The 18,923-nt window shown below is 37.2% G+C and overlaps 1 protein-coding gene across 2 annotated transcripts in view; it reads left to right on the top strand.

Annotated features, from left to right (window-relative positions):
• Positions 1-17,188, top strand: part of EIF4E3 (eukaryotic translation initiation factor 4E family member 3) — a 29,492-nt gene extending 12,304 nt beyond the window's left edge. The window contains exons 2-8 of one of the 2 annotated variants that reach the window (XM_073351116.1): positions 5,744-5,816; positions 9,979-10,073; positions 10,421-10,453; positions 11,458-11,518; positions 13,000-13,066; positions 15,409-15,564; positions 16,553-17,188. In XM_073351116.1, coding sequence (XP_073207217.1) covers positions 5,744-5,816; positions 9,979-10,073; positions 10,421-10,453; positions 11,458-11,518; positions 13,000-13,066; positions 15,409-15,564; positions 16,553-16,599 — 532 coding nt within the window. In that variant the 3' untranslated portion in view covers positions 16,600-17,188. The remainder of the gene's footprint in view (positions 1-5,743; positions 5,817-9,978; positions 10,074-10,420; positions 10,454-11,457; positions 11,519-12,999; positions 13,067-15,408; positions 15,565-16,552) is intronic. The other variant, XM_073351117.1, reaches the window with a different exon arrangement.
• Positions 17,189-18,923: the final 1,735 nt, after the last annotated feature.

Below are 18,923 nucleotides of genomic sequence, written 5' to 3'. Positions count from 1 at the left end.
AGTGCAGGACAGGGGAGGAGGTGACTATCAATGTCCCTTCCTATCCTACAATTCTACGATTCTAAAGAAAGCCTATAACACATATAACTAACATAACTTAATCTAGTAATCATCTCTGTGGTGTCTAAGAACCTTTTGGTCAGAATACGATATGCTGAGTCTACCTGAATGGATATTGAGGAGGCTTATATGTTGAGTCTTGGCATATGACAGTTGCCCTACTGTTGGAACACCAATAGAGGCTCTCATTGCCTCTGACTAGAACCTCACATCTTCCCTATCCAGCATAGGAATATTTTTGCAATTTGTCCAGTTTATAACATAGATACATTAGAGGTAGTCATCATAAATCTGTTACATTGTTGACTGACCTGACTACCGTGGCTCTGACCATCCATTACACACCCTGAGGGAGTCTGGAGATGATTGAGAGCCCTGGTTTGAGCCTACTATAGCAACCTCAAAGAAAGTCAAGGGTACATTTTAAAATTAGAATTTGTCAGCTGATACAAAACTTTTCTGTCTCTGATGTGCTGTGGAAAACTATACTAAGGGTCACACATTTATCATATGAATTCAGGGAAATGACCTCCTCTTTTTCAATACTTGATGATAGCCTTAAATAAATCAAAAGACCTCAGTGTTATAGGAATAGTCTTGATAATTTTATGGTTAGACCAGCTGTTTTTCTGTGTTTTCACAGAAAGGAAAAGTAATTTCCTATGTAAGCTATTTAAACTTCTCTGGCATAAGGGCCTTATTTATCAAGAGAAGGTGCAAGAAAGGTAACTAAAGGGCTAGATAATTTTATATTAACTTGTGTGAGAACAAACATGAAGCAAAACTAAAGAATTCCATGAGGGAAATTTTAAAATTGTATAGAGAAAGATTGTGATTGGAGCAGTGCTTCAAGGTTAATAAGAACTAGGGAGGAGAAATTGGTGGGACTTTATTCAAGTTGTAGAAAGGTAACTAATAGCTATTAATTTATCAACATTAGGCTCCAGTATTAAACTCTTTATATGAAAGGGGCAATTAGATCTCCTTAGGGCTCCTATTTCTGTATGTAGACTCCATTAGTTCAGATGCAGAAAGTCAGACTAGATCCCACTGGTCTCTTCTGGCTTTATAATCTGTAAATTTGTGAATCAGTGTAATTGTATGTTGCATCATTTGTTGGAAGAACTCAGAAAAAGGAGTTTTCTAAGTTTTTTGTTTGTTTTTTCATAATTGTTTGTGCCAATTTATAAATGATCTAAACTTTCTTCCTGTGCATTCTGTAACAAAAGTTAATTGTTTAATAGATTTAAGGCCCAGGAGGAACCATTCTGATAATCTAGACTGAGCTCTTGCACTTCCAGGTATTGAAACACGATAAAAGGCACCCCAAATTCTGTCAGTGTTTTCTGTACATTTTGCAGCAAATTAGACATTTCTCCATTCTTCTAGCTGTTGTCTGTATTTTGGATACTTTTTCTTCTTCTCCAAGTTGTGGCTTGGGCTACTCTTTTCTGTCCCATAAACAAATGTGTAATTCCATTTCGTGTGGCAACTAGTGCAAAGCTAAAACTTCCAGATTGACCATTGCTTGCATTTTAGGACTTTCAGCAGTTTTTTTTCTCACTAATCCAATAATGATTTTTTGTAGAAAAACAAAATTTTCACAAGTAAACAATCTAGAAGTACAGAGGCGTATTCTTAAGGACTTTGAAAATTATTTTAAAGTGAGTTAGATAGCAACTCAACCAAGATTACTGGGTCATTTTAATATAGTTATGGTGATCGCTTTTCTTTAAGTGTTAATTTTTTCTTTGCAGCTCAGATATTTTTCTGTTCTTTAGTTTGTGTTCGTGCTCATGACAGAAGATTGATGTCATTTGCTAGACTTGGGTGTAATGCTGAAATATGCTATGCAAGCTTGTCCACACAGCACCTGTAGTATTTGTCAGTCAAGTTGCTAAAAATAAGCAGTGAATAGTCTTCCACCTAAACCTTAAAATGAGTAATGTGGTGGCTGGTGGTTGTTCTCTGCCAGCTTGTAATGTTGTGAATGTTGTTTCTCTGGAACATGTGATTTGTAGCTATCAAAATGAATGATTTTATGGCCCCAAAGTGGAGTACTCCGTTCTTTATTCCCCAAGAGATTCCTGAAGTGGCATAAAAATGTGATAAATATCCACTGCTGACACCCTGCTGGCTTTTGAAGTTTACTATTTCATAATGCTTATTTACCATTCATGGGAATAGGTTTTCATCTTATCACAACGCTCCAACAGCAACATCAGTGAACGTATGTGGGGATGATGATGTAATGTATAGTAAGGCAAAATTATGTCCATGTATGACTGTGAAGTTAGGAAACAGGCAAAAGGAAAGCATGTCAAAACTAATTTTTCAGACTATTATCTATCTGATACATTTAAAAACAAAACAATCCACCCATGTCTTTTGACCACAGAATTACAATGTAAGAAACACAAAATGTTAGAGACTCTTAAGATGTGAGAAGAGGCAAAATAGCATTGTTTCAAATGTATAGCCACAGTATTTTACACTGATTATTAAAGAGCTGTGTGAATGCAGTAAAAGTTGTGAAAGGACTACTACCCTTATTAAGCAATCTTCTGGCCTCAGAGACTACTTCTGTGTATTGCCAAATATATTGCTGTCAGCCTACTCTCCATTTATTAGAAAAATCTTTCTGTCATGAAAATGATTTTTGTTGCTCAATTAAGACCAGGTTCACTGGACTTAAAATACTTGAGAAGTAAGTTGTGGTGTGTCTATGTGAAGCAAATCTTCATTTGTCACTGTAATAATTCATTCAGGGGACATGGGGCAAATATTTCTTTTTAATTTAGCAGATCTGCTGACAGAATGTCACTTCCAGTAAATTTTTCATAGTGTATAAAACACACTGCCATTAGAAATAATCTACATTGTACTGAATCCATGACTACTTTAGAAACAAGGAGACACCAGTGTAACTGTTCTAACTCATTTATTTAAACACAGTTTTCTCATTGGGTCCATCAGCACAATGCAATGTCTATGCCATTGTCATCAACAGATAAAAGAGTCAAACATACGTTGCTGTCTGCTCTGCATTGAAGAAATAAATAATTGTTCTAAGCTATCTTTTGTGTGTTCTTAAAAAAACATTCAGCTTTGTAGCTGTATCTTCAGCATGTATTCCTGAAACAGAGACAAAGTACAATCTTTCTTTTCTCCTTATTGCTTTCTCAGTATGACTTTTGTGAAGTTACCATTTTAACCCAGTGGTGATTAAAGACACAAATAATGTAAAATGTATTACTGCCAGTAAGAAGAGAGAAAAAAGAATTTTGCCAGCACTCATTGGTTTGAAGAGAGAGACCAATTTGAGTTGTCCAGATCAAAGAAGAAGACAAAGCATTTCAGGATTTGGGAGGCAAGATAGACAAAAGCACAGACAGAGCAATGTGCTGTCTTCTCTCTGCCTTCTGTCCATTGAACACACCTGTCATGCTTGTAACGTGTATCATCCGCACACACAGTTGTTTGCAGTTTTGCACAGCACTTGTGCAGCTCCACCGGCAGTAGCAATATCAGAAAACACACACCTGCCATTCAGTGATATTTGTTTGAGTGTTTTACGCTGTGGAGCCGCAAAGAAATAATAACAGGTTTCAGAGTAGCAGCCGTGTTAGTCTGTATTCGCAAAAAGAAAAGGAGTACTTGTGGCACCTTAGAGACTAACCAATTTATTTGAGCATAAATTGGTTAATCTCTAAGGTGCCACAAGTACTCCTTTTCTTTTTAAAGAAATAATAGCTACACTATTCACTTGTTCAGGCTCAGCCTGCAAGATACACCACTCTCGTATCCTGCATTAGGTCACTGGGCATTGTTGTGGTGCTAATGTACACAAAAACCATTAGTGCTGAATTTGCACCGTTGTAACTGATCCTCTCAGTACAGGCCCACAGTCTCCTATGCCATGCGAATTGACTACTCTGTTCACTGTCTCCTGTTTTCCTGATTACTTGTTTTGTTTCAAGCTTCTGCAGTCTTTTGCGTCTGAGTTTGCATGCATTTCACCTTATAAAATCTTAAGGCTATTTTAAGGGAATGAAAATAGTATGGAAGTTGTTTGGAGAAGCTGAGAGGGATTAGTTCAGCTCCTCACCTGGTGTAAATCAACATAGTTCCATTACTACAGTGAGGTTACACCGACTCTTATCAGCTGAGGACCTTGCCCTGTGGCTTCACTAGATGAAGATAGTGCCTTTACAGCTGCAACTGCTATCAACAATGCAACTGTATCTGTGATAGCAGTGGTGTAAACACCAACATATGCAGGGCTAAGGTGTTTCACCTCCATGTCATAAAGGGCTAGACAACTCGGAGGGGGGGGGGTGTGAAATGCTAGTGGGCTAGTTGGTGGTGTTGATGCTGGAGCTGTATCAGCATTAGGCCAATGGTTGGAGAATTATCTGAAATTCTCTGTGTAGACACAGACTGAATGCATTGCATGGATCACAAGAAGGAAAAACTAGAGAGCTGACCATTTAGGGTTTATACTTGCATCGATGCATATGTACTGTATGTTTCTTGTTAATGTGAACTCTGCCTGGTTTTTGCAGGGAGACTTCCTGTATCATTTGTTTCTTTTCCACTTTTCTCTATGTATGTCTGTTTTATCTTTCATCATTTGGTTGTGCACAATTGAGGGAGAATTTAAGTATCAAGGTTTTGGTGGAATGTCAGTGTATTTTCAAAATAATTAAGCATAACGCTAGCAAGACCCTGTGTAAATTTTCTGCAACTTTAACTGCTGGCATTGCAGCCAAAGAGGTAGCCCTATGTGCTGGATCTACCTGTTTGATCTCTGTGTAATCAATGCCATTTTTAAAATATGACATCTGACTAAAAGTGCTTCTGTTTTCCCTAAGAGAAATTACAGCTAACAGTTGGTAAAATTAGCTGCCTTTTTTTTTTTTTAAAGTGTGGTGTCGTTTTTTTGTTTGTTTTTTTTTAAATGTCAGGTACTATATTATTTGTGAGAGTTTGTAATATGTTGCCATCTAGTGGGGTGTGTATGTAAATTAAAGGTGATTTCTTTAAAAAAAATCATAATTATTGCTTTGAACTGCATTGTTAATACAGCTAAAACTCCTTAATAAGAGAACATTAAAGTATGACATTTAAATATTTTAATAAGTATTCAAAGATAAATCAGATGTAAATCTAGTTGAAATTTAAAAACATTAACCCTGAAATTTCATTTAAAGGAACACTCTCAGTACCCATGGTTCAAAATTTGATCTGGATTTTTTCTTATTTCCGAGGACTCCTTTTGATTATAAACAAATAGAAAACCCACTTAGCTACTCTTTCCCTTTCTCAAAATCCACACCAGTAATCTAGCAAATGTGAACAATCCTATAATTACAGACAAGTGTTCTTGCATAATTAAAGTGGGTGGGTCCCTTTTTAGAACAAGCAGCTGTATCTTTGTTTTAAATATTTAATGTACAGTTTAATTAGAACATAAATATTTTTAAAATATCCTGACAACTCTCAAATTAAACTAAACATAAGAACGCTCAGCCTTTACTTTTAAAACTTTTTATAGTAATTTTATAGTGATTGGAGTTGATTGTATAACTTTGATATGTTTGTAAATGTGTCAGTCATTTGCTAAGACAATCAAGTAATCATTTTTTGGATAAAGTATTTTATTAACATAAACTTTTTTTAGGTCACTTCCAGGTACCACAGCAGCTGAATGTGCATCGAATCTCAAGAAGATCTATACAGTACAGACAGTACAGGTAAGATTAAAATTAGAACTACAGAAATTGCTACGCACGAGAAATAACACTCAAGTTATGAGGTTATATTGGCAACCATGTGCCAGATGAGTAATTCTCATGCTTTCACTTCTCTGAGGTACAAAATGTAAGTATCAGTTGATAGTATATGCTGTTCCTTAGGCTTCCCTAGAATTTCACTGGTGGCGTGTTTGATTCCTGGGTGGTTTCTAAGGCTCATACAGGGGTGAGTTGCAGGGTAATACACTTGTTTTTGCCAGATACTCTGTCTTTCTAGAAGATTTCAGAGCCTCAGGCTGTGCCTCTAAATTGGATCATGAAACTTGATTTACTTTAAATCTCCGCCTTTTGTCTGCCTTTTCTCCAGCTATTCTCCAGTGTAATAAATTATTATATGAGCAATGGAAGATATAGTACACTGAAGTCTTCTCTTTGAGTACCCGGTTTGTGACTTTTTTTCTTGTGAACTGATTTGTTATGTTAAGGCTTTGTCTCTTTTCCAGAACGCTTGCAACAGATGAGAGATTCTGCATAATATCATTCCGTGTTTTCCCTTTTACCTGTCATATATATAACTTTGTATCTGCAAAAAGTCAGAGGGTAACACTTGCACTCTGTATTCTGAATGGAAATAACCTTATTAGGAGTGTGGGTCCATATTAGTGCTGGAGCAGGCATGAAGTATCTGTTGTTGGGTTTTTCTTACATAATGTTAAAAGTCTGGCTTTAATTCACAAAAAGCCAGGATATTCTGATATGAGGCTAAAACTCTGTGGTGGCAATTTGGGGGATCTATTTACAGCTTATGACTTCTGGTTGATACTGGAGATTCTGCATATGTGTGTCAGACTGCAGATTCCCTTTTGAATGTGGATCTTGTTCACCTTTTTTGCTGTCTTTTAACTCCATATAGAGCTAAAACCCACTGGAGGTGGCAGAAGAAGTTCTTGCATCTGGCACAAGATTGACAATGGATGGTTGCTAAACTTTGATGATTGCCCATTCAAATGGAGTGCCTTTAGGTGGATACCGCTCAGGGCAGATTAGTTTTTTTTCAAGTCTGAACTCCAGAAGGTAGTAATGAAACAAAGGGCCATCTAGTAGGGGACTTTATCGCATAACAAGGCTGATGAGAGGGTCACCTGACATAAGGGACAGGAGGTTATAAAAGAAAGGGTCTCTCATCAGTCTTTTTTTTTGGCAGGCAGTAAGGGAGGCTGGGCACTGACAGCTGAGTAAAGAGAGAGGGTTATTTTATTGTTTTGTCTAGGTCTGTATATTCTTGTGCTACCTGAAGAGGGATTAGCTTTTGAACCCTTGGCAAATCCTTGGTGTGTTGGTTTGCTTCTACTATCATGTGTTGGGGCATCCAGCAGGGTGAGGGGGAGCAGTGTTAGCACATTGTCCTGCAGGCCTAGGCCAGCTGGACCAAAAGGGTCAATTTCTGTGAAGGGATAGAGACAGAGCACGTCTGTCCAGGAAGTATGCCAGAGAGACCAAGGAGAGAGAGCGAGAGCGCTGCAGCCTCCTCAGACCAAGGGAAGCTTAAGACTATCTGGGCCCAGTGTGGTGGGACCCATACATCGCAGCCTGGTGAATGTCAAGGAGAGAAGGCTTTACAAGGGCTGTGTGACAAAAGCCAGGCAATTTGGAGATGAGGCTAGAACCCTGTCTTTAAAGGGACACTGTCTTGGTGACTATGTTTTGAAATAAAACTGCCTTGACATTTGTATTGTTTTGTTTATGCCTTGTATCAGTTGTCCCTTCCCAGCCACACTTTCCCTCTGTTCACTCTGAGGCAATTAGCTTTAGAAATGTTCAGAAAATGAGGGCGTCGGTCAGAGCTCTGGCAAACAGGGTGCAACTGGATAGCTTGCGGTTGTGCTTTGCAGACCTTTATTGCAGGTGTCTGTTGTCCAATCTACGAATGAGAATATGCACATCGTTCAGGTGATTTCTGTAGAGGTTTCTCCCCAGGGAATTAAGTTTAACAGCATAATTATGCCCCTGTTTAAACTGGCTGAAATGGTTCTTACTCTGACAACTGAAGAGAGCACTGCTTAAGCCCAGAGTATGGTGTACATAGCATCACTTATCATTGCCTTTTCCGCTCTTAATCCAGACACAATTAACTAAACTGGACCTTATTGTATTGAAGAGCTACATTGGTTTCCTCCCATCAGGTTGTTAAAGTTTTAGAGAATTCCTTCAGGTCCCCTGAGAAGGCTGTTTCCACTAGATGAATTATCGCAGGCCAGCAGCTTGGCCTATAACTTGTCTATTGATGGGTTTAGCCTCAGTATGTACTAACCTATATCTGATAAGACTGCCCTGTGGAAAACAACAGAAATGTTCAGTGACTTTCTCTGTACTCTTTAGAATTTGCTATCTCATCAAAGGTAGTTGGTACAGAACATAGTAGCCTATACAAGTTCAAGAATATTATAGGTGTGAGCCAAAACCTTGGAGACACAAAGGGTTTCCCTTATTCTTTCAATTTCGGCAGATTATTGCTTACTACTAGACTGGTGAAAGCAGGGCACAGAAGACAATCTAAACTCACCCAGTTGTTCTGTTTCTGTCAGACTTTTCTATTATCAGTTCTCATGGCTTTAGGTAGTAGTACTCAACTTTTAACAGCTGGATAACAAAGTAGCTTTCAGATGGAATTGCAGAGAGCCACAAAATCATATTATAATGTTGCAAAGTTTGTTTTGTAAAGTTGCACTAATGCATGATTATGATGCAACATAATGACTTAACATCTTTGTTGCTTCTCCTTTACCTGTCTGCTGGGAAGGAGGGATCTCTTTGTTCTCCTCCAACCCCCACTACCACTTCTGGGGGCTGAAATGGGATTATTCTTGCTCTTTTTCCACCTCATCCCCTCGATGGTGGCTTCCTCTCTTACCTGCCTCTGAGAAGTAGAGTCTGATGGTTCCCCTGCTACTTGGTCTGTTCAGAAATCCCCAATCTTGCATTACCATGCTATATCATATTTTGTCATAGGCAGTACTCTTTCTGCCTGAGCTCTGACAAAATAGGTGGATCACCAACTAGGCATGATGCTCATAAGAGCTATAATGTAATCTTGTGATACAAGTTACCATGACGAGCGGTGTGATCTGAATCTCTAGACAGAAGAGCTAGAGGATTACTGTTCTATGGTATTCTGTTTAGTAAATAGACAGAATAAGTGTTTCTTTTTAAAAAGCACGTTAAGGAAGTTTTACTCAAACTGCTTTGGATATATGTTCCATTGTAACTCAGATTTAGATAATATTTAATATATTGGTTTTATTCCTCACACCCATTATGCTTTAGTATCAAAGGCTCTGTTGTTAGGGTAAAAAGGTGTCGGTTGGAGGTTGTGATACAGCACACATCGCTTCAGCACATACAGCATGCTACTAGGGTCAGGTCTACACTACAGCCGGGATTGATGCTCTGAGATCGATCCACCCGCGGTCGATTTAGCGGGTCTAGAGAAGACCTGCCAACTCGACAGCAGATCACTCTCTAGTCAAGCCCTGTACTCTATCTCCTACGAGAAGAATAAGGTAAGTTGACAGGAGAGTTTCTCCCATCGAGCTTCTCCCATCCCCCTGCGGTGTAGACCCCACAGTAACTCGACCGAAGGTACGTCGACTCCAGCTACGATATTCACGTAGCTGGAGTTGCGTAGCGTAGGTCAACTTACCATGGTAGTGTAGACATAGCCTCGGTTAAAATAGTAGATTTAAGAGCTGATACTTCTATTCCACATTCACGTATGAGGACACGGAGTGTGGAGTATTCTGCACTTTGGGAACTTCATTACAGAGCAGTTGTTTCCCTTCTCTCCACCTTCACCCTCCATAGAAATATGCATTTGCTAAGCAACAGTGGCTTCCTAATAGGACACAACTTGTCATAGTTTTAGTGACTTGTAATTAAAATATTACCACTTCTGAATTATGTTCTCTTCAACAAAAAAGCTGAAAGTGAAATTGTGATGAGCTTTAACTTTAAAGAGCTTAAATACATAACCAGGGTAAATTATAGTTTTCTATGAGCAGGAATCTTGATAATTTTATGAAGTACAAGCAAAGCAAGTAAATCTGTATACAGTTCACTGTCATACGTGAATGATACTAGAACCTTTCTTTTTTTTTCTTTAAAGATTTTCTGGAGTGTCTATAATAATATTCCTGCTGTGACAAATTTGCCTCTGAGATGTAGTTACCATTTAATGCGGGGAGAAAGACGGCCACTTTGGTAAGTATCTTATCATTGTAAGCTCCTGGGGATAGGGACACTTATGTTGTTGTGGAAATAATAAATAATGGGTGGAAGGAGAGAGTAAAGAGTTGCATGTCTGTACTGTACTGCCTTTAATCAGCTCGACTTGGGATTCAAAAATAACTTTCATATATCACTAAAGATCTTGTTCAGCTTAAAAGCTAATTATCTTAAATCGAGCATTTATTAAAAATTAGCATGTGGAAATATGGGCTATAAGAAAAAGAAATATGGGCTAATAGTATAGTACACATTTATGTTGATTAATTGTATGTGAATTATTTTTAATTTACTGATTTTTCTTTTCTCTCCACACAAAATAGGGGGACATTAATGCAACTGACTAATATTCGTTGGTAATATTCACTGTGCCAAGTATGCTCCATATGTGCACATATGCACATACCTGTAGACATACACGCGCATTCCTTTAGGCTTAGATCAGGGAAGATTGACTATCAAGTTTTTTAACAGTACATTGCAGCTCATTCCAATTTGATAGCTTATTGTTCGTAGAATGGAAACTCAAAACTATAAACCATCAATTTTTTCTTTATAAACTGAGTTTAATTTCTCTTCCCACTCATATAGTTCATGCACTTTTTAGTGTATTAGGATTAGGAATCTTCTGAGTAGGCTGGCTACTTTTTTGCATGGTTTCATATTAGTTTGGCTTGTGATCGAATTACAATTCTTTACATATTAACAATAGACCATAAAATGTTTCACTGAATTTTGACAGACTACTGTAGGTTCAAGTGACTAGCGAGTCCGCACAAGAACTCCTTTTAAAAGATATTACTGCTGAACAGTGTAGGTTAAATTGGTTTTAAGTAAATGTCGACATTGGGATATGCATACACCAGCCTTGATATTTTTGCTGGCAATGTCAAAGGATAAGCGAGAGAAACTTTCTGGTTTTGTTCTTCTCTATTTTTAGTTTTGATTTGGTCAGTGATTTTGGGGAGGGGGTGCACTTCAAAGACCTTCTCTGAAGATGATGCTGGTCTATTTTAAAACTCCTCTGTCAAAGAAATTCAGTGTACTATATTTAAGGAAAGGAATGCGCAATGTTGATCTCATCACTAAGTCGCTGTCTTAGTAAGTATTAATAAATTATTGCAGAGGAAGCAAGGGTCTTATTGAGATTCTCAGATTAATTAGGGTTTAAAATGTGGTTTTTGGCTAATTATGGCCATGTTTTTATAAATACCAATCTATTTTTGGGATTGTCCTGGAAAAATTAACCCCATAAATAAGTTTAAATTTTTATCATACTATGAAAAGCACACTGTATGTAAACTTTACCTACATATGGTTTTGAATGGTTTGTTTTCTTTGATATATTTCCCACAACCAGGGAAGAGGAAAGCAACGCCAAAGGAGGTGTATGGAAAATGAAGGTCCCTAAAGAAAGTACGGTATGAAATGTTCATTTCTATCTGGAAATGACTAGTCAGGGTTTCAGCTTAATTTCCATATATAAAATGATGACAATTTTCTTTTCTCATCTAGGTAAGTGTTTTAGGAGTAGGGCCTAAATAGCGAGGACCACACTGTCACTAGCCAGTCATGTTCTTCACTGCCATAAGTACTGCATAATAATATTCGTTTTTCAACACACAACCTAATGTGCTTTTTATTCTCATAAGCCTGATCCTGCAAACATTTTTTACAGGATGAAATGCTTCCTGCACACAAGACCATAGGACAACTCACAGGAGTGAGTTTATGCTTGGTGGCTTATGCTCTGCGCTGGTAATGAGAGTTTGCAGGATCAGTCTGTACATTAATATATGAATCGCTCCATTGACAGAAAAAACACATCAAGTCAAAGATTGTCAGATTGACATCTTCAGACTGCATCTTGAAGCATGACCTCCAATTTGTCTTTCCTTACTATAGATTGATACAGTACCTTGTATTGGCTGATAATGAACCAATGAAATGTTTTATGCTAAGTCTTTGCATCCTCAAAGGTGGATAAGAATGTTCAGAAACAAAGGGAAAGTTTTCTTGGCTCATTGTGTTTGTGCTTTGTGGTTTTAACCTTATTTTGTTTTAATTTATCATTTTTAATAGTACTAAAAAGCACAAACTAAATTGAAATAATTGTGAGGCCATGGTTTGTTTAAAAGCAGCATATGCAAAAGCCATTATGGCTGTATAGACAAAGATAGATGTTGCCATATGCTCCAGAAATATGATTATTTCCCGGTAAGCACACACCTTGAAGCATATTATTTAATTTATTAGCCCAGAGTTGCATGTGATTTATCAGCAATAGGGTTCCAAGTTTTGAATGCTTTTTTGGCTTAGATAGTAACAAAAAGGAAATAACAGTAACATCTGTCTAACATAGCCAAAGACAACTGTGTGATAGGTAGACTTTTTTAAAAAATTGTAATTCTCTAGTTAGCATTTGAATTTGTTGAAAGAAACTTTTTTCATAGTCAAAGGACAGTAAGACATGAGTTTTATATATAAATTTATCAATTTTTCTAGTACAGATTGGTTCTTAAAATGAACAGTACTTATTTTTGATAGAAACAAGCATTCACAAATGTGGTTTAATGGTTTTATGTTGCATAAGCAGGAGAAATACTTGAGAGAAATCTATGTTTGTACTTTACATTAATTAACTATTTAGGTTGAGTCCCAGTCACAAATTTAAAGAAGGTAAATTTATATTTAAACATTCAATAGAAGAATGTCAAGTTATGCTACCTATAAGTATTATAAATTCTTGCTCCAACTCTGTGCAAATAAGGAATAGTATAACGTGAGATGCACTTATAACACACAGCCTCAGAAACTGCACTCAAGGCTGAGCAAGCAAACCTTACACATACACTGAAAGATCAATAACCTAGAATAATAACTGATTTTTTTTTCTTGTTAGTCTGCAGTTTGGAAAGAGTTATTGCTGGCAACTATTGGGGAACAGTTTACAGATTGCTCTGCAGCAGGTAAAGAGATCATTTTCTTAGTGTTTTCTTCTTATTTCTGTAGATTTATTTTAAGCCCCTGTCCCAAGCAGTAGGTTCTTGTTCAAAATATTAAAACATCCAACACTTAAAAATTGTGTCACAGTATATAAGCATACCTATTCTCCCTGTCATGAACACAAAAGAGGACAGACAAGATTTCCTGGCTAGCTATGTGGGACAGAGTTAGCTCTAGATCGGGGTTCTTAAAGTTTTTCTCTCTGAGCCCCCCCCGCCTCCCCCCCACATGCTATAAAAATTCTAGGGCCCAACAGATGCTTCAGCCGGGGTGGGGACGCTTCAGGGCTCCAGGCTTCAGCCAGGAGGGGTGGGAGGCTGGGGCTGAGGGTTTGGGACTTCTGTCCTATGAGGTGCCGCTGGAGCTTGAGGAGGCTGCAACACCCCCCTCCCACCTCCGGTTGAGAACCTCTGCTCTAGATTATTGTTCTTGCCTGCCTCCAATGGCCCAGCTTGAATCCCTTGGGGACTGGCAAATGCTCTAGGTTTTAAACATCTGTGTATCAGCAGGTGTTGTAATAGTTTAATACTAATGCCATGGTGCCAGGATTCTGGAAGTCTCAGCAGGCATCCATTTGCTTGTTATGGGGTGTTTTGTACCATTACTGCTGAGAATCTATCTATCCTAAGCACTTTTATGGCGCTCATTACTGTAGTATCTGTATGCCCCACAATCTTTAATGTATTTATTCTTGCAACACCTTTGTGGGGTAAGGAAGTACTGTTTTCCTATTTAACAAATAAGGAATGGAGGCACAGAGAGGTTAAATGATTTGTCCAGGGTCACAAAGGAATTCTGTGGCAGAGCTGGGAATGAACCGGGCTCTCCTGAGTGCTAGGTTAGCAACCTAATCAGTGGACCACCCTTCTTCTCATTTGATATTGCGTGAACCAAATTAGTTGTTAGTGTTAATTTTACACAAAATGTACTTGAAATAGGTTGCCTGTTACGTGAAACCACTAAATTCACTCAATAAGTGATATTGTTCAGATGCAATAATTTAATGACCGTATTTTCAAACTAAATCTAGTCCCTAAAAATATACTTGAGATTGCATGCTTTATTTAGGAATGGACTGCAGAGGGGTTGTGAGCGTAACCTTGCCTAAGACATATTATCATATTTTACATATTCCAGTCATCAAACACTGGAAGAGGTCTGTCTGTTTCAGAATATAAGGCTGAGTTATAGGAATTGTCCATAGTTACTGGAGAAGGCAAATGCTTGGCTAACTTGTCAGTCCACTGAGCTAGGAAATAAATGCTCAAAAATTGTTACTAAGCTAACTTTTCTGTTTGATCAAGGAAAAATAAAAATATATGTTTATAACTACATTTAAATGTCCTAAACACAAGCATCTGGTTAGACAGATGTTTATTTAATGCCCTGAATATTACATTCTGAAGTTGTTCCATTTCTGATTTATCATTCAGTAGAAAATAATTTGGTTTCTTAATTCCATAATGAAGTTCAACAAAGACCTTTCAAACCGGGGAATTTCTCTCCAGCCTGATCAGTACAGTAGAGCAGAAAAGTAGTATTTATCTCTCTCTTTGGTGTGTTTGGCTTGGCCATTGTCTTGGATTTTTTTCCAGCAACGGTTTGTTGAGCTAGTATACAGATAATAAACTTCTCTGACTGCTTGCATTATAGGAAACAGAATAAAGGTGCCCCACATCCTTCCACAGTAAGAAACTTTTAAAATCTGTGCCTGTTCAGTCATATGCGTAGTTAAGCTGACATCAGGAAGTGAAAAAGCATGTATGCCTTTTACACTTAATCCTCTGTGCAGAATTCTGTCCCAATCTCAGTGATTCAGCAGTAGAACACAAAGTTCTGAATGCTGGGAGCAGCCCTGTGAAACTGACCATAGTCTTGTTAATTTCATCCTGCTGCTGCTGCTGCTTGAGGAAACTGTGTGGCAGCCCTATTGAAGCTTACATTCTGGAAACTTTACAGTCTCCATCATACTTTGAAAAATAAAGCTTCCTACATAGTGGTGACAGATTTTTTTTTTTAAATCCCTCAGCATAAATTCCTTATATTATTGCAACACAGAATTAAAGCCATAGCTATAGATTATGAACTGCACCATTTCACTGTCAGGTACTATTTACAATAACTGCTGCAAGTAAGCATACCTATGGTTTCTACACTGGTATTCCCTTCATTCTAGACCGCTCGTTTTCATTTCATGTTTGATTTATTTGTACAAAATGTTCCACAGTAGCATAACTAGCCAGAATAGACTCTTCTCCCTTTTAAAAAAACTGATTATTTCTTCAACACTTCTTCGTCTATACAGATGATGAAGTAATAGGGGTTAGTGTCAGTGTTCGTGACCGAGAAGATGTTGTTCAAGTCTGGAATGTGAATGCATCTTTGGCAAGTGAAGCAACAGTTTTAGAAAAGATCTATGAACTTCTGCCACACACCTCCTTTAAAGCAGTGTTTTATAAGCGTAAGTATCTTGTCAATTTATTTCCTCATAGCAGGATTTCCAGGTTTTGTTAGCGAAAGTGATCGCAGATGAGTATAGGATAACCTTGTTAAGTGACTGACTGACTGACTGAATTTTTAGCATTCAGAAATGTAGCATCTCTTGTTGCATGAGGATTTTTACTTTCTAATTATTGGAGATTTTTTTTCCTCTGTACAAAATCGTGAGAATGGCTTTCGTAGTTAAGTTTTAACAAATTGGTTTGTCAGATTCACAAGGTATTTTTGGTCTGCAAATGCAATAATAAAAAAATGCCTGCATAACCCTCAAGATTGTGAGCTATTGTTAATTAATATATTTATTGGTATTGTAGCAACTACAGTCAGGATTTGGGGAGGAGAGGGGCTTCTGCTAAGCTCTGTATAAACACACTAGTAAAAATAGTTGTTGTCTTTTCTCTTGTCCTCCCTGACCACTCATCCTTATTATTGTCTTCTCCTGTTGTTCTCATCTTAATTTAAACTGTAAACTCTTCCAGGTAGGGATTCTGGGTGAAATTCTTGCCTTTGTTGAAGTCAGGGTGCTATTTTGCTAATTCATGGTGCTGGACTGGGAAGGAGAAGAGAATGGGGGAATTCCTCCAGGGGTCTGATCCAAAGCCCATAGAAGTCAATGAGAGTTTTGGATCAAGCTGCAGCACAAAAAAACTTAGGACTTGATATAACAACTCATATCCATATGAGTAAAGGTTGCAGGGCCAGGCTCGTAAGTACAGTCATGTTAGATCTTGCATTATGCCTTAAGTGTACAGGCATTTGTAACAAAAAGCTTAATGCCTTAATGGAAACAGACTATTTCTTACTAATAGTAAAAGCAACAGTAGGAATACTTTTTATCCATTAAAATATACCTCAGTCCCCAAATTTCCATCCCTTAGCATCTTTTTACTTAGTACTTGTTCATATAGTCAATTTAAAAGTTGAGTTTTTTTCCTTTTTTCCCCTGTTAGCTCACAGAGAGCATCATGCTTTTGAAGGTGGACGTAGAAGACATTAACTGCACCCTGTAAAAAACTCATACTTTGTAGTCTGAGTTTGGGAAGTGGTCTAAGCAGGGAGATGGATGGGCAGAAGCCTTGCAGAAGCACCACATCTGCTCGTCATTTTCAGTTTGTTTCTAATGCTTTCAAATTGGGCCATTATTACTCAAAATGAGGAAAATGGTTGCCTTGATTACTAAACATGGTGCTCCTTACTTTCTTAGCTTTCTACAGTCTCAGTTTGGTTTCCTTGTTGTGGGGGGGGGAAAATTGGCCGCTTGTTTTTCTTTTGTTCAGACTGTATTTGTATTTCTGTTTTGTTAAACTTAGAAGACTTTCCTTTCTTTTGAAGTAGTTGTACTGTACTTAGTAAATTGCAAATATGCACAAACATGATATGCTGCTTTTTCTAGGTTGCTGTACATAGAGGAATCCTGGCTTGGTCAAACGTGTTTTCAATATTTGTTTTGAAACATTCCTATCATGTTAAGATTTACTCACTGTCTTTATCCCGAGAGAGAGAAATTGCACTGCATTATTCTAATATCAGGTCATGTGGTCATGCACTGATAAGAGCACACATACTGTAAAAATAAATAATAATCACTGAATGAGATCCTGGAAACAAAGAGCACATTTGTATTGGGACTGACTTAAATTCTCTGAGTTGTTATCCAGTGTTTAATTTAAGCTATCTCAAAAAACCACATTCAGCCTAGAATGAGAGATCTGTCAATAGAAAACCCTTCACCTCTTATTTTAGAGGAGATGATATTGAAATAGTTTTGTATGCTTTCTTATGAAGTTTTTCGGTGCACTCACTAAAAAAAAGGTTTCACAAGTCAATTCTAACACATTTTACTAAATAGATCCTTCTCTCACTATGCTTTGATCATATTTGGCCTCTGCCTGCACCCATAAAGGTCAGTAACAAAACTCCTGTTGGCTACAGTGCAAACAGATAACCCCCACTGTATTTAGTTTCAAGCTATGGTGGCACCTTAAGTGAGGTTGTTCTTAATTTAGAAAAATGAAGTTGATTAACATTTTACAGCATGAATGTGAATATTTACAATGTTAAACTCTAGGTGTGTTTTTGTCTATATTAATTATTGGAGGTTTCAGTATGTTTTATTATAGTACCAAAGATTTATTGAGTTAGTTCTTTTTACTAAAGGAAGCTTCAAAGTAAAAATGAATGTATACTCCACTGAGTATTACTGGATTGGTGTGTTTGTTTGGAAATTGTTCAGATTGCACTGATTTCCACATATTTAGTATATTAAGAGGCAACCATTGGAATTAATTACACTTATAAATTAAAAATTCCCTTTGAATTTTTTTACTTCATCTGTATTTATGAATTATAATTGTGCAGTTAATGAGGATTATTAAACAAAATTTTTCTAAAATCAAAAGACTCGCTTCAATAATTGCTTTCTGAGATTGTGTTACTAGAACTGCTTTCTTAAACTAGATATGGTCAGATGAAAATTCGTCTCCAAGAAACTATACATCTAATCCTGAACATACATCAAAATCTTTATTTTTAAAAATTCAAATATATATATTTTTGTTAACATATGAAGAAAGGGAATGTTTGATTAATCTTTATCAGAACTGTCTCGTATTTTCAGTAGTAAATCTGATTTTAGGATTTTTTTTATTTTGAAAGACTTGTATTTCTTTATATGTGCTATTAAACTTTGCATGTAGTTTGATGTTCTGAAATAAAAGCAGAGAGACTTTATGCTTATGTTAATGACTTGATATTTTACAGTTCGCATTGTTTCAGTGTCTCAGAATATGAAATTTACTAGTTACTGTTTGTCTAAATGAGCTTTAACACCTGTGCTATTCTAAAGTCTAGTTACAGATTTCAAGGATTTCCTTCCATTAAGTTGAATTCTCTTGGTTACCCCATATCTGTCTGAAATCTTTAAATTTGTTTCAGAAATTTTAAAATTCAATATTTAACTTACAATAAAAAGAAAAGGAGTACTTGTGGCACCTTAGAGACTAACCAATTTATTTGAGCATGAGCTTTCGTGAGCTACAGCTCACTTCATCGGATGCATACTGTGGAAAGTACAGAAGATCTTTTTATACACACAAAGCATGAAAAAATACCTCGTCCCACCCCACTCTCCTGCTGGTAATAGCTTATCTAAAGTGATCACTCTCCTTACAATGTGCTGGAAATGGCCCAACTTGATCATCATACGCATTGTAAGGAGAGTGATCACTTTAGATAAGCTATTACCAGCAGGAGAGTGGGGTGGGGGGAGAGAAAACCTTTTGTAGTGGTAAACACCCATTTTTTAGCTCACGAAAGCTTATG

The sequence above is a fragment of the Lepidochelys kempii genome, chromosome 7 (assembly GCF_965140285.1).
Source record: "Lepidochelys kempii isolate rLepKem1 chromosome 7, rLepKem1.hap1, whole genome shotgun sequence".
Taxonomy (NCBI): domain Eukaryota; kingdom Metazoa; phylum Chordata; order Testudines; family Cheloniidae; genus Lepidochelys; species Lepidochelys kempii.
This window is presented reverse-complemented; position numbering and strand designations above follow the sequence as displayed.